Source organism: Ambystoma mexicanum, chromosome 9, assembly GCF_040938575.1.
Source record: "Ambystoma mexicanum isolate Mex_15411 chromosome 9, UKY_AmexF1_1, whole genome shotgun sequence".
NCBI lineage: Eukaryota > Metazoa > Chordata > Amphibia > Caudata > Ambystomatidae > Ambystoma > Ambystoma mexicanum.
The window spans coordinates 352,778,172-352,790,697 of NC_090931.1; the positions used below are offsets into that span (position 1 = coordinate 352,778,172).

At 44.5% G+C, this 12,526-nt stretch overlaps 1 protein-coding gene across 2 annotated transcripts in view; it reads left to right on the forward strand.

Moving 5' to 3' along the window:
- Positions 1-635: 635 nt before the first annotated feature.
- HIP1 (huntingtin interacting protein 1) overlaps positions 636-12,526 on the forward strand; it is a 1,552,273-nt gene continuing 1,540,382 nt past the window's right edge. For both annotated transcript variants that reach the window (XM_069614772.1, XM_069614774.1), the window contains exon 1: positions 636-846. In XM_069614772.1, coding sequence (XP_069470873.1) covers positions 730-846 — 117 coding nt within the window. In that variant the 5' untranslated portion in view covers positions 636-729. The remainder of the gene's footprint in view (positions 847-12,526) is intronic.

Genomic DNA, 12,526 nt, shown 5'->3' on the forward strand with positions numbered 1-12,526 from the left:
CCGAGAAAACTTTTCCAATAGGTAGAGATCGATGCATTATAATGTGTAACTCGCTGCGAGGCAAAGTCTGGCGCTAAGTTTGTATTATGAAGATGGAAGACAGGCCTCTGATTTCACTGTTTTGTCAGTCTAGTTGATTGAGGGGTGTGTTCGCCCAATAAGAACGTGCCCCTGTCGTGACCAAGATGGTCATTCGCCAGATTTCTAACGGGACCAATACAAAAACTCACCATGTACCTAAAAGGGAGGTGTTAATGATAACGATGTACGCAGCCAATCTTTAAGGAGTTTCAGCAACGAGTGTTCTTCAGCTGACTGAATGAACTAACTTTTATTTTTCTTAACGTAGCCGGCCCGCCCCCGAAACACTCCATGGCCGGCTTCCGGAGAGGCAGCTCTTAGTAGACACAACACACAAGCAGGCATTGCGGAGTGGCTCCGTCACCGTCCAATAGTAGAGCGGGTCTCCTTGAGAGGTCTTCCGCAGACGTTCAGCGATTCGATTTTCCAACAGGGGCTCTATATCACGTTAGGCGGAACCCAACGTTGAATGACATAAATAATACCCAATGAGATGGATCCTGGAGTGGGCAGGAATGGAGAGTTGAGTGACAGCGATACTACCCAATGCAAGCCAGTGTTTGGCTACGCCTAGGAATGCCGCTAGCGAAGTAGCGGCTCGCGTGAGACAGCAGAAGAGCAGTGCAGGTGCCCAGATCCACTGCTGACATGGACCGGGTAGCGAGCTCCATGAAGCAAGTCCCCAACCCTCTGCCCAAGGTGTTAAGTCGACGCAGTGCGGCAGGTAGCCTGGAGGCAGAGAAGGAGAACTTCGATCGCAGCCAGGTACGGGGAGAGACGCGGGGGTGTGGTTAAGGGGATGGACCGCAACGAAATGGTTAAAAGGGGCGGGGCCACAGCAAAAGCGATAAATGGTAGTGGGCTAGAGTAGGAGGTGGTACTGAAAGGAAAGGAGCGGGAAAAGGAGGTGCTTTAAAGGAAAAGTACCGTCAGAAGAGAATAGGCCGTGGGAATGGGCGGGTCTATAGAAAAGTGTGAGTTGAATGATTGGGAAAGTGAGACGCTCAAAGATAAAATGGGTTAAGTGTTGAGTGGTGGGACGAGTGAGGGCATGTGTCCTAGTTGGAGAGGATCAACATGAGGCGTCATTTTAGTGAAACGGGGGGGGCAAAACGGGAGAGCAGTGGAATAGCAAAAGACGGGATGGTTGGATATAGTAAGCCTGGACTTCAGTATGGGTGTATGTGCACGTGCCCATGAGAAGTCCAGGAATAAAAGGGTTTGGAGAACCTTTTGGGTTCAGGTTTGAGAGTATTAAAAGAGTTGGCATACCTCTCAATTCCTTCTAATTTGGTAGGTGTTGACCACCTTGAAGTAATGTTCACCTCCAAGCATAGCCTATGCCTTCGGTAGATTTAAGTGAGGTAACCTGGCAAGAATATATGACTTTATCCAGTGATACAAGTGCATGACAATTAGTAGTGGAACTATGTTCCCTGCTGGCCTGCTCTGCTCCCCACAAACGCCATTGCCACGCCCAATACAACCCCCCCCCAAACAAATGCTCCGATTGTTTAAAGGAATGTTCAGTGCAGTGCACTGAAGTGCACGATTCAACTGCTTTCCGAACTTATTTTAAAGCAAAACCATTCCGGAATGTCTTCTTTTTAAAATAAAAGCGTAGGAACAGTAAAATATAGTAATAAAAAATGTGGAGGAGCACTGCTCCTGCCCATTTAAACCACTGACTTTATCCCCATTAACGGTGAAACATGTTGGTACGTATGGAGAAATGGACACAGGGAAAGGTTAGCAGAGACACACTGGGAAGATGAGTGGCCTGTTCATTTTTCCATGATTGGGGGTGTTGTGCATCTTGAAGTAATGCTCACCCTTCAAGCAAACCATGTGCCTTTTTATAAGATTTAAGTGGGATAACTCGCCAAGAGCACTTGACTTCTTGCCCATTAAAGGCACAACAGGTTGTGGGGCATAGAGGAAGGAATACTGGGAAAGGACATTGGAGCTAAGTTGAGATGATAAAGAGGAAGGGTCTATCGGAGAATGCCGTGCAAGGAACAGTCCGTGATAAAGAGGAAGAGCAGTGGGCATTGAAGGAAAAGGCTTTGGTTGACTGTTGAAGTAGGATGGGGTCTTCCAGGGTGAAAGGATACAAGATAACAGGGAGTTCCAAATGTTGCAGAGGGAGAAGCGCTGTAGACAAGGAGAGTTGAATGCAAGAGGAAAAAAGGGTTTAATGTAGGTGATGGCCAGTAGGATGAGTAGCTACTTCTGTGTAAAGGATTCGGTTGAAGTACAAGCTGCCATTAAAATAGTATTAAAAAAGGATTTTTTACAAAGAATGGGTGCAAGGGTGTGGGGGTTTATATGTGATGGAGAGGCGGTGCTGAAGGGGATTTCATAATGGGAATAGGTGTTGCAAGAAAAAAAGAGTTGCAGTGGCACAATACAGGAATTGGTGTCACTGTGGCTAAAACGTGATGATATGTGAGCACACAGAAGACCGTTATTTCAGAGGGATTATCTAAGCAGAGACCAAAGGCAAGGGGCCAGTTATGGTCTCCACAGGCAATAAGGAAGGACCAGAACAGGATGGGATAAGAGGACGCTATGCTTTATGGAATGAGCCCAGGATACAGGAGTTTAAATACAGCGAGGATAAGGTTCCCGGGAAAGCTTTTGAGAGATCACTATGGTGAGGCTGGGCTGCATGGGAACAGAATTCCAGTGAGTGGCAGGAATATAAGAGGGTGAGGGGGAGCCATGGGAGGGCCGAGAAATTGGCACTGGTGAACGACGGAAATGGCTGGAAGGGGAAGAATACTGCTGTAGATGCATTTGGGAGGTGCAGCAGGCAGGTGCTGGGGGGCAGATCTATTTATTTGAGGTATTTTGGCATATGAATGGTACTCTTCTAATTATTGGTTAACAGAACGAACCTAGTCTTTCTCCCGTCTGTTTATCATTCTCGTTAAGTAACCCAATTTCAACAGTATCGCCAGTACGGAAGTACAAAGCTACACCTTTTGCAAGCTTAGTGAAGTTAACTGTAGTTCTGTAGAAAAGCATTACTATATGCATAGAATTAATATAATATTTTATGTACGTTTATGTCAAACATTGTCTGAATATAACAATGCTTTTCTGCAGAATGTTGCAACAGTAAATTAAAATATAGACCTCTTTTTAATAGAGGGATATATTAGGTTTCACATGTAAAGGAAATACTCTGATATTCATAATCCTAGTGCCTCTTTATTATGTTTACTATTGTGTAGATCAAATACATTTAATTGAAACATAATGTATATTGTGTTTATCATATCCTCGCTACATATCCTGTTTTTGTATATTAAATGCATAACAAAATGTATGTATACTTTTTGTTGTTTGTTCTATTCATTAATTTTTAGATTGTATCTGGTTTATAAATGTTGAATCTAACTTAGAATGCATGCAAATATTATGAATTTAATAAACTGTCCATGTAAGATGCTGTTATATTTAATCATATGCACGTTCTATAGATAGTTTCATATTTGAAATGAAAGTAGTCAACCTTTTTTAAAACTGCGAATTGGAGCAAAACTGTGAAGTCGGGAAGTTTGCAGGATTTCTCAACATGCCCTTAAGTCAAGAAGACCCTGTGTCCGTATTCAATATTACTCCATTTTATATTACTTAAAATTAATTGAGCAAACTGGCCTTGCCAAGCAAACCCCTCCCACTTCTCACCCCAGCCACCATCCCCATACTTATGTAGACTCAACTGGTGTCACGAGCAATGGCCGTGGCCGTTGCTTTTATCCTATTACATGACGTTTGAAAGCTGTGTAGTGCAAAATAATAAACCAGTGCTGTGTTGTTTTCATTTGCATGTGCTGGATGCTTTTTGTAAAAGTTTTCACACACCCAAAGAATCCACCCCGAACCCAATATAAGACCCAATATAAGACGAAGCCGAAGGGCTAACCCATTGTAAAAACAGACAACCCTGACTAACCCTACCAAAAACTCTAATACTCGGCATACCCACCACCCAACATAGAAGTAACATGACACAGGCCTTCAACTGAAAACGCCCAAACGGCAGGCACTCTACCAACTCTCCACAAAACCGAACATGCAAATGAAACGCCTGCATACAACCATCCACAAAAACATCACACAAACACCATGTACCAACATCATACCAGCACACAGTGACCGTTTTTCCCAAATTGAAGCTACCAACAGCACATCAAAACTCTCTTGCGCTTCCCCTCTCAATCCTACTATCCTACAATGCTAACCCTCTTCCTTTTCAGATCTGCTAGAGCGCCTGGAGAGCATGAAAAATGGCAGTGTTGCGCGGTATTCATCTCATTAACATAACTGTGCCATTTCAACCTCTGAGGCACTAGTGGTCCAGGGATGAATATCGGTTTCTAAACCATCAATAATCCCCACACCTTTAGTGCACCAGAAGAGATCTGAACAGATTGGACACAAGCAAATTATAAACCCCCTTGTCCAATTTTGGCAATGTGGATGGAACAGCAGGCTTATCTCCAAAAGGTTGTGGATTGTTGGTTAGTTGCAACACAGCAAAATTGCAAATATTGCCCAATGATAAAAGGGAATGTCCAGTCAAGGTTGTATACAAATATCTACTTTATTATCACAACAGACAATGTTAGCACACTACAAAATACAACCAACCCTGTGAGGAATGCAGAGGACAGACAGTTTCAAAGAAGGAAAAGGGGAGCACTCTGGCTACTGACTGTATGCTAGTAGGTATAGTAATGCATTGCAGTAGTTCAAGGATACTTGGTTTCAACAGAAACGGGAGCTTTGGGTCATACAGTGTCACTAGGGGTCTTCGGAGAAGGACCTGGGGGACAGATCCACATTGTTCCTTGTGCTGTAGGAGTTCTTGGTGCTCAACAGGGTCAAGTCGGTTTTAGGGCACTTTGCAGCTTCTGCAACATAGTTCAAGACCGGAAACAGCTGTGGGTATCAGGCGGCAGGCAGCTCGGTGAGCGAAGCTGGACGGACGGCTGCAGGCTGGCCTACACAGCGTCTCGGGGACAGGAATTGTCTCAGTGCTGGTCGCGGTTCTGACACACTAGTTGAGGCGTCTCCGATGGCATTAGCGTATGCAACAGTCAGCTGTGCAGTCGGTTGCAACTTGAGGGGCTCGACTGACTCAAATGACCTTTAAGGTAGACGTTGGTAGATGCTGGTCAATGCCACTCCCCCTAACTTCTTCACTGGGCCTGTGTCATCCTTTAAGGCGGACGGCCCAAAGTTGAGGGGAGCGTTGCAGACAGCTGCCTTGTCCTTGGTTTGGTTCAGAGATTCTCTGGCACTTCCCACCTAGGAAGCTTGCTGCAGACCCTAGCGGGGCACACTGTGTGGGCATGGTTATGGAGCTGCTGGAGGGTCCTCTGGATTTGGTATCTCACCCTGCTCCCTGGGAGATGTTTAGGGGAGGGATCTTGCTTCCCTCTTGTAGGTCCTGGCCTTCCTTCACTGGCGGAAGATGTAAGGCAGTCTGTACCTTCAGCCAGGGTCCAGTGATGAGTTCTTCCTTCTGCTTTTGGTGAAGCCTTTGGATGATCTGCCAAAAGAAGGGTCTGCCCTCTTTTAAAGCCATATGGACCGCAGGGGATTGGTGTAGGCTAAGACTACCTTAATGAACCAATCCTGGGTCCCCACCAACAATCTCCTATATGCATGAGGTCAGGACCAGAGTGCTTTACAGCAGAAAAGGTAAAAGGCGTGAAAAAATGTACTACTAAGTCCAACCCATCTTCCTGTCTGTTGTGGATCAAATGGTCTCTCTGGTTCATGGAGTTCTCTGGGGTTCCTGATTAAAGCAGCAGGTCTCCCTTGAAGCTGCAGTGAGACAAGACTCTCTGGCTCCCCCAAACCACATTCTCATACCCTCTGAATGGGTTCCCCCTGTAGGGGTGACTACTGTAATACACGCAGTCCCAGACATGACGTTTCACTGTCAATTGATGCTGAGGGTGGGAGCTGGCTTCAGGGTTGACACAGTGCATATGAAAGGGTGTTTGAGTTTTCTGTCTCCTTTATTAGCCTCTGCAGCCAGGCCCCATGTGGGCCTGTTTGAATTACACTCTGATTAGTATGTCAATGCTGCCACCAGCTACATGGCCCAACAAAAAGACAGGGCTGCTCCATGGACCCTTTGTTAATTAGGCTGTCCATGGCAGGGGGAAGGAATCGCCCACCCCCTTCTGGAGATGCATTGTGTACTCCACCTGTCAGATCCCAACTAAATATGACTGGGGGACTGTGCATGTAGGCTGTGTCCACCCTGAGTACAAGGGTCTATACGTATGTAGTGCAGTGAGAATAGGGAAATGTGTGTGGATTATACCCACATATTTTCCGGAGGTTGATCTACCCTCAATCAATTTCATTGAAAATAAAATTCAAAACCAGGCGAGCGCACACCCACCGTGCAGATTGCCAAATTCCTCACAATAACATAAAAGACCGTTGTGCAGACACTGCCAGTGCGCACTCTTTGAGCAGATGACTTGTTGTACAAATATATCTTTGGTTCTTTCACACAATCAACTTAAAACAATGTAAGACATGCACTGGCAATGGCAATAGTTTGGACTTTTTTGTAGCGTTGGGAAAGGCACTTGCCTGGCACAGCCGTAGTAGTATTAACTGGCCATTTATGGTAGCACGTGCAAAGTGGTATGAGTACCTGGCAAATGCCTAATACTTATACACAAGACAAAACGGTTGGCTTTGCCAATGCTTGTTTTTAACAGGACTTCAGTAAAGGACAGGCATAGGGCTTACAAATCGAGTGGCTGAAGGCAGACATGGTTGACATTTTATTACACCAGTAGCGGGTTTACAACTCTTAAGTAATTAACTCTCAGCAGACTGCTTTGAAAAAAACACTGACAATAACTTCGAGCACAGTGTTTGATGGTAAAGCCTGATTGAAGCGAGCTCAAAGAGGTCCAATATGGAAGTTCTTTGACCAGGGAGTGGTAGTAACTGGGTGGGAATGGATGTAAGTTATTAGCTTGGCCACGTGTAGTGAATGTGTGGGCAAATAACCAAACAACACCTACAAGCTGCGTCCCTCCTCATTGATTTTTTTTTACTTGTTTTTTATTTTAACATAAACATACACAGTAAGAAAGAGACCTTCAAAACATCAGTACAGGCACAGTATTTGACAAAGCGGCACACTGGTTCCCTCCCCCTTTCAGGGTCGTCCATCAGGTATTAGTACCCCTCTGCTTGAACCTTCAATAGCATCCTTGGCCTCTTCTAACCATCCGTACCCTTGTCCCACTGAATCTTGGCTTCCCTTCCCTTGCTGTGCCAACATAGTAACTCCCCTCCCCACCCCAACTACTAACTGAGCATGCTTTCCCATTTCCCTTTTAGTTTTCTCTCGATCCCGTTGTTTCAGATTTCGTGGCCGACCTTGCTACCTGCTCCCTCATTCCTGATCCCCAGGCCTACCGTCTGGAGGGGTCGCAAACCTCTCCTGCACAAGCTTGTTCCATGCTGTCACATCGTTGCTAACCCCCCCGTTGGCCTCTGTACACTGCCCTATACCACACTCCCGTTTCAGCTACTGCCCATTTTTGCAGATCTGCCCACCACACCTCTGTGAGGACCCTCTGCTGCTTTCCAGGCCATTGAAATCATTCTTTTAGCCAGAACGCGTACCAGATCTTTCATCCTGGTCTGGTGCCCCTCTCCCCTCCGTTGTGGGAACGGTCCCAGCAGACATGCTCCGGGCGTCCATCCCCCTTCCTCACCCCATCCTCTAGGTTTTGCCAGAAGGCCTTGTGTCCCTCCTCATATGTCATTTCTCCCTAGCTGTACTCTAATGCAAAAGTCGAACAGCCCAACCTAAAAGCATAGTAAAAGCTGGCAAGAGAGGTCGAGAAGAAAAAGTATGTGTGTGATCGAACGAGAAGGCAAAGGGGGTGCTTATGAGGTGCCCACCAGTGTAGATAAAAAAAAAAGCCCAAGCAACCAAAAAGAAACAAAGTGCCAGCCATGATGCCCTGTTTTTAATCATTCTGTAAGACTGCAGGTGGCTGTTCGTATGATTAGATAAAATCAGCATTTCAGCTGAACAGAACCCTAAAAACAAGCTTGCCTCAAAATTTGCCCCCAAAAAAGCAATTATCTAATCCCACTCACACTGCAAATTAACAACCAATCGCCAGCCTTTCCTACTCTGCAATACTCTTCGAAAAACACAACTGCCAACAGAGACCCAGAAGTAATTCTGGAAAAATACACACCTGGGCAAGATGCTACGATTATGCAAGCCTGCCTCTAGTGGTAGTTCTCCAATGCAATTGGAAACAAGCAGGCGGGGCTGCGTTCTCTATGATGGTCTCCAACCGCCAGAACACCATGCCTAGACAACTTTGCCTATCAAAGGGGCATTTGACCATTCAAAATATGCTGAAAACCTGTCCCTTTTCTAAACCACCTCCTAGTAAAGCTGAAATTATGGTCTATACATATACATCCTCTCAGCACTAAGTCATATATTGACTTCCGCTCTCAGCCTTTGAAGCATTTTGCAGTGAAAATGGGTTAACTATTAATGTACAGTAAACCAAAGTTTTGGTATTCAAGACAAGCAGAAATAAAAGAAAAAGCAAGATTGAGATGAGCTTGAATGAGGAGCCCATTGAACAAGTGCAGGGATATGATTATTTAGGTATTGGGTTTACAGACAATTGCAATTGGTCAGTGCACTTAACTAAAGCTGCGATAACCCAGGTTAGCTATAGCGGGGTAATCGCTAGATTTGCCCGTGAGTATGGAAGTGGATCAGTAAAAGTATCACTCGACGCATACAGGCAGGACAAGCGGCTTTGTACGCGTCACAGTTGTGGGATCAAATTGTAATCATCTGACTATAATCGAGAATAAATTGGTTAAGAACATTTTAGGCCTACCTACCAATGCCCAAAACTGCCGGTCTTCTTGGAGACTGATCTGCAGAGAATAGATTCCCAGTGTGCAAATATAAGTGAGCACTCTATTGGGTCAGGGTATGGTCCATGGCCAGACTGTTCAAATACAGGTTGGCGATGGAGGATATACCATCCCAGGAGGGTGGTCGCTCTCTATTATGGTTCGTAAATATTAAGTCAGTGCTGAGTAGTTTGGGGCATAGTGAATATTGGAGTACACCACATTGAATGAATCGTAGCTCAAAGCTGACTATTAAAAGTGCTTTTCTAGGCAGAATAGAATGTGAAATAATGGAAGCAGTGGCAGGCACTGATAGCTGCAGGAGTTACTGGTAGATCAAACATGCTTTGGGCTATGAGAAGTATTTGGACATGGTTTGCCCCAAGTCAACAGGAACATTGTGCACTAAACTACATTTGGGTATACTACCACTGGCAGTCTTACTTCATAGATGGAAAAACAAGTATCGGATAAATGTTCATTTTGTAAGGACAGGATCGAAAATATTGTACACTTTCTGCTCATCTTTCCTCATTACTGGGAGATACGGAAAAACTATTTGAGACTTCTATTCCTGGCCAGATCAATTGGATTACTCCGCAAGCGTTTGCTTTTTGTTGTTCATCCAATGACCAACTAGTGGTTTATTCGGTGGCAACTTATCAAACCTGGGCCTGGAGGAAAAGATTGTGCACAACCTTTTAACGCGCTGGTGACTAGTCAATGAGCTTCAGCACTCTATTGTAGTTCAATTTATGCAATTCACACATGCTGTAAGAAGATCCAATTAAATACTACAGCTAAATCAATGCCTAGTCTGGGATACTGAATGGAAACCCTTATTGATATATCTTTGTGTCCAGTTCATGAGTTCTGGATGACTACCCCTATATAACACCCCTCTCTTAGAATCCCCCTGACCCCACTGAGCCAAGAAGTAGTTCTGCTTTGCAAGTTTAAAAGGTTTATTTGAGAAAAATTAAACAATATATATATATCACACTTTATAATAAATTAATAATTGAATATCACACTTAATCTGAGCAGTAATCAATAATGGATAGTCTGGCACTAGCACACTTCTTTATAATCAATGATGAGTGGTTACAGGATGGATAAGATAGCAACAATACTTTTATGGTTTCAAATAGATGCAATGTGGAATGAAAATGCAGTACAGAAAATAACTTGATAGGATTTCAGCAAAAGACAATGTAATCACTTTCTTGGACAATTCACCCCCCCTTTATGCAATGTAAGGAGATGAAGAGGAGAGCACTCAGTTCTTAGGAATGCAATCAAATAGAATTCAGTTCAATTCCAGCAAGCTTAGACTACAGAAGTTTGAAACATAGGCCCAAAATGCTTTTATATGTGCTGGCAATGAAGTGAGGAATATGCTGAACATGGTTTTAATTCCCTTTAGGAGGTTCAGGGTGAGTGAAATATACTTGGGATGAGTTCAGGCTCACTTTAGCAATGATCTAGGAGTAACTAGCAGGTTAAACGAATTTTTGGCAAAGGAAAGCAAGGAAGCTGCTGTTTTCACAAGTGGCTGGATTTTTAACCAAATCGCGAATCGCGGCAAAATTCGCGAATGCGTGAATCGCGATTACGGCAAAAGTATAAGCTTTCAGAGGAAAGTTAAAGCAAGTTTCTAGCCCAAACGGTTCCAAAGATATGAGCGATTTTGTAAAGGTTGTTTTTCGAATTTAAAGTAACTCAAATTGACAGGTAACAGCTTTTGAAAGGACAGGTGACAGCTTTTGAAAATGACAAGTGACAGCTATGCAGCTTCAGAATTGACAAGTGACAGTTAGAAGGCAGTTCTACTTAGGTTAAATAGATTGAATCATATCACTTGAAACTAAGAGATTTGGTTTCACCCCGTCCCAGCTGTACTCACAATGTGTTTTGGAAGGTCTAGGTCTCACGGATCGGGTCAAGATGGCTTCGGTTCTGGTTTCGCCCTGGACGGTCTCTGCGCACAGCACTTCACAGCGATCTGGTCTCTGGTTCCGTCCGGCACCGGTTCTGGCACAGTCTGGTCTCTGGGTACAGCGTCTCTGCACAGCTCCTGGATCTTTCTGCACAGCTTTCTCTGGACACAGCGCTGATCTGCACGGCTCCTGGATGCTGCTACCGCTGTTAGGTTTGCTGGATGCTGAGGCCTGCTGAGAAGAGTCCTCAGTTTGTGGGTTTAGGCCTCTGATTTGAGTTCTGAATCAAGTTCTTTGGAGTTTTAAAGTCTAAGTGTTGGATCTGGTATCTTCTGGATGTTGTGTGGTCCGGCAGAGCGCGTTGCAGAAAATGGATTTGAATGTCCTCTCTAGCTTCCAGTGGCTCTTTTTATGTCTTTTGAAAGTGGGGGTGTGTGCAGCATCACTAGCCGCCCCCTCTCTCAACTGCCCATTGGTCAAGCTTTCCGCACTGCTTTGATTGGGGGAAGGAAATCTGTGTCATGGTGATGCTGTTTTATGGTCTGCAGAAAGGATACTCCCCTGTCAAATTGCACACAAATATATATTTGACCCAAATACATAATTGCACAGGTACACATTTGTTTAAAATTACATGCACCCATCACATATCACACGAGGTATACTCTGTTCAAACTCTGCTCTTCCTGGGGGCTTGCATTCAGAAATGGCAACATTTTGTGCTTTTTAGTGGGTTTTGCAACATCGGATTTTTCTCCAGATTTATACACATGTACACCCCCCTCCCACACATATCTCAGTAACTTTCCAGGTCGCTAGTTTAAACACAGAGTATGTGGTGTCAATAAATAGCGGGGTTTTGCCCCAGAACATCACACAAATTCCCAACGCGTCTTAAAACGTGCACAGAAAAATCACAAGAATTACGGTATCATTTAAATAATTTTGACAAGTCCGCACTGTGACTTATACATCTTTCTTAGAATCATATTCTGGCCAACAGGGTTGTGTCTTTTCAGGTCACATGGTGTAGAAACCAGTTTATCCAGTTTCTGCCAAGCTCAGAGACCCTGCCCCTCCCAGCTTCTGCCAAGAGGAAGCTATTTTACGGCCCCCCTAATAAACCATCTGCCTGAGTCAAGGAAGGACTTTGTTCAAAAGGAAGCCATTTACGACCACCCCAATAAACCATCTGCCTGGGCCCTTTCTTTAGTTTCTTGCAATCCCACGGTAATTCAATCGGAGAGTGTGTGACCTCCTTTTGGCAGGAGCAACAGAATGCAGCCAGGCCTGGGAATGCATTTGTTGGGCAAGCCCCCACTCCTGTCGGGGGTAGCTGTCTGGCAGAATTCCAGTTTCCTTAAGTCAGGTTTCAGGTAAAATGTCACTTTTGTTCCCCAGTTTAAGTCAAGACAATTTTTACATATGCAGCTAGAATGCTGATTCTAAGTTCAAAACTATGACATTTCAACAGTTACAAACTATGTGACACTCAAAAGTAGGTCACTCAGTTAATTTAAACATTTTCGATTTTTGGTAGTTTTAAA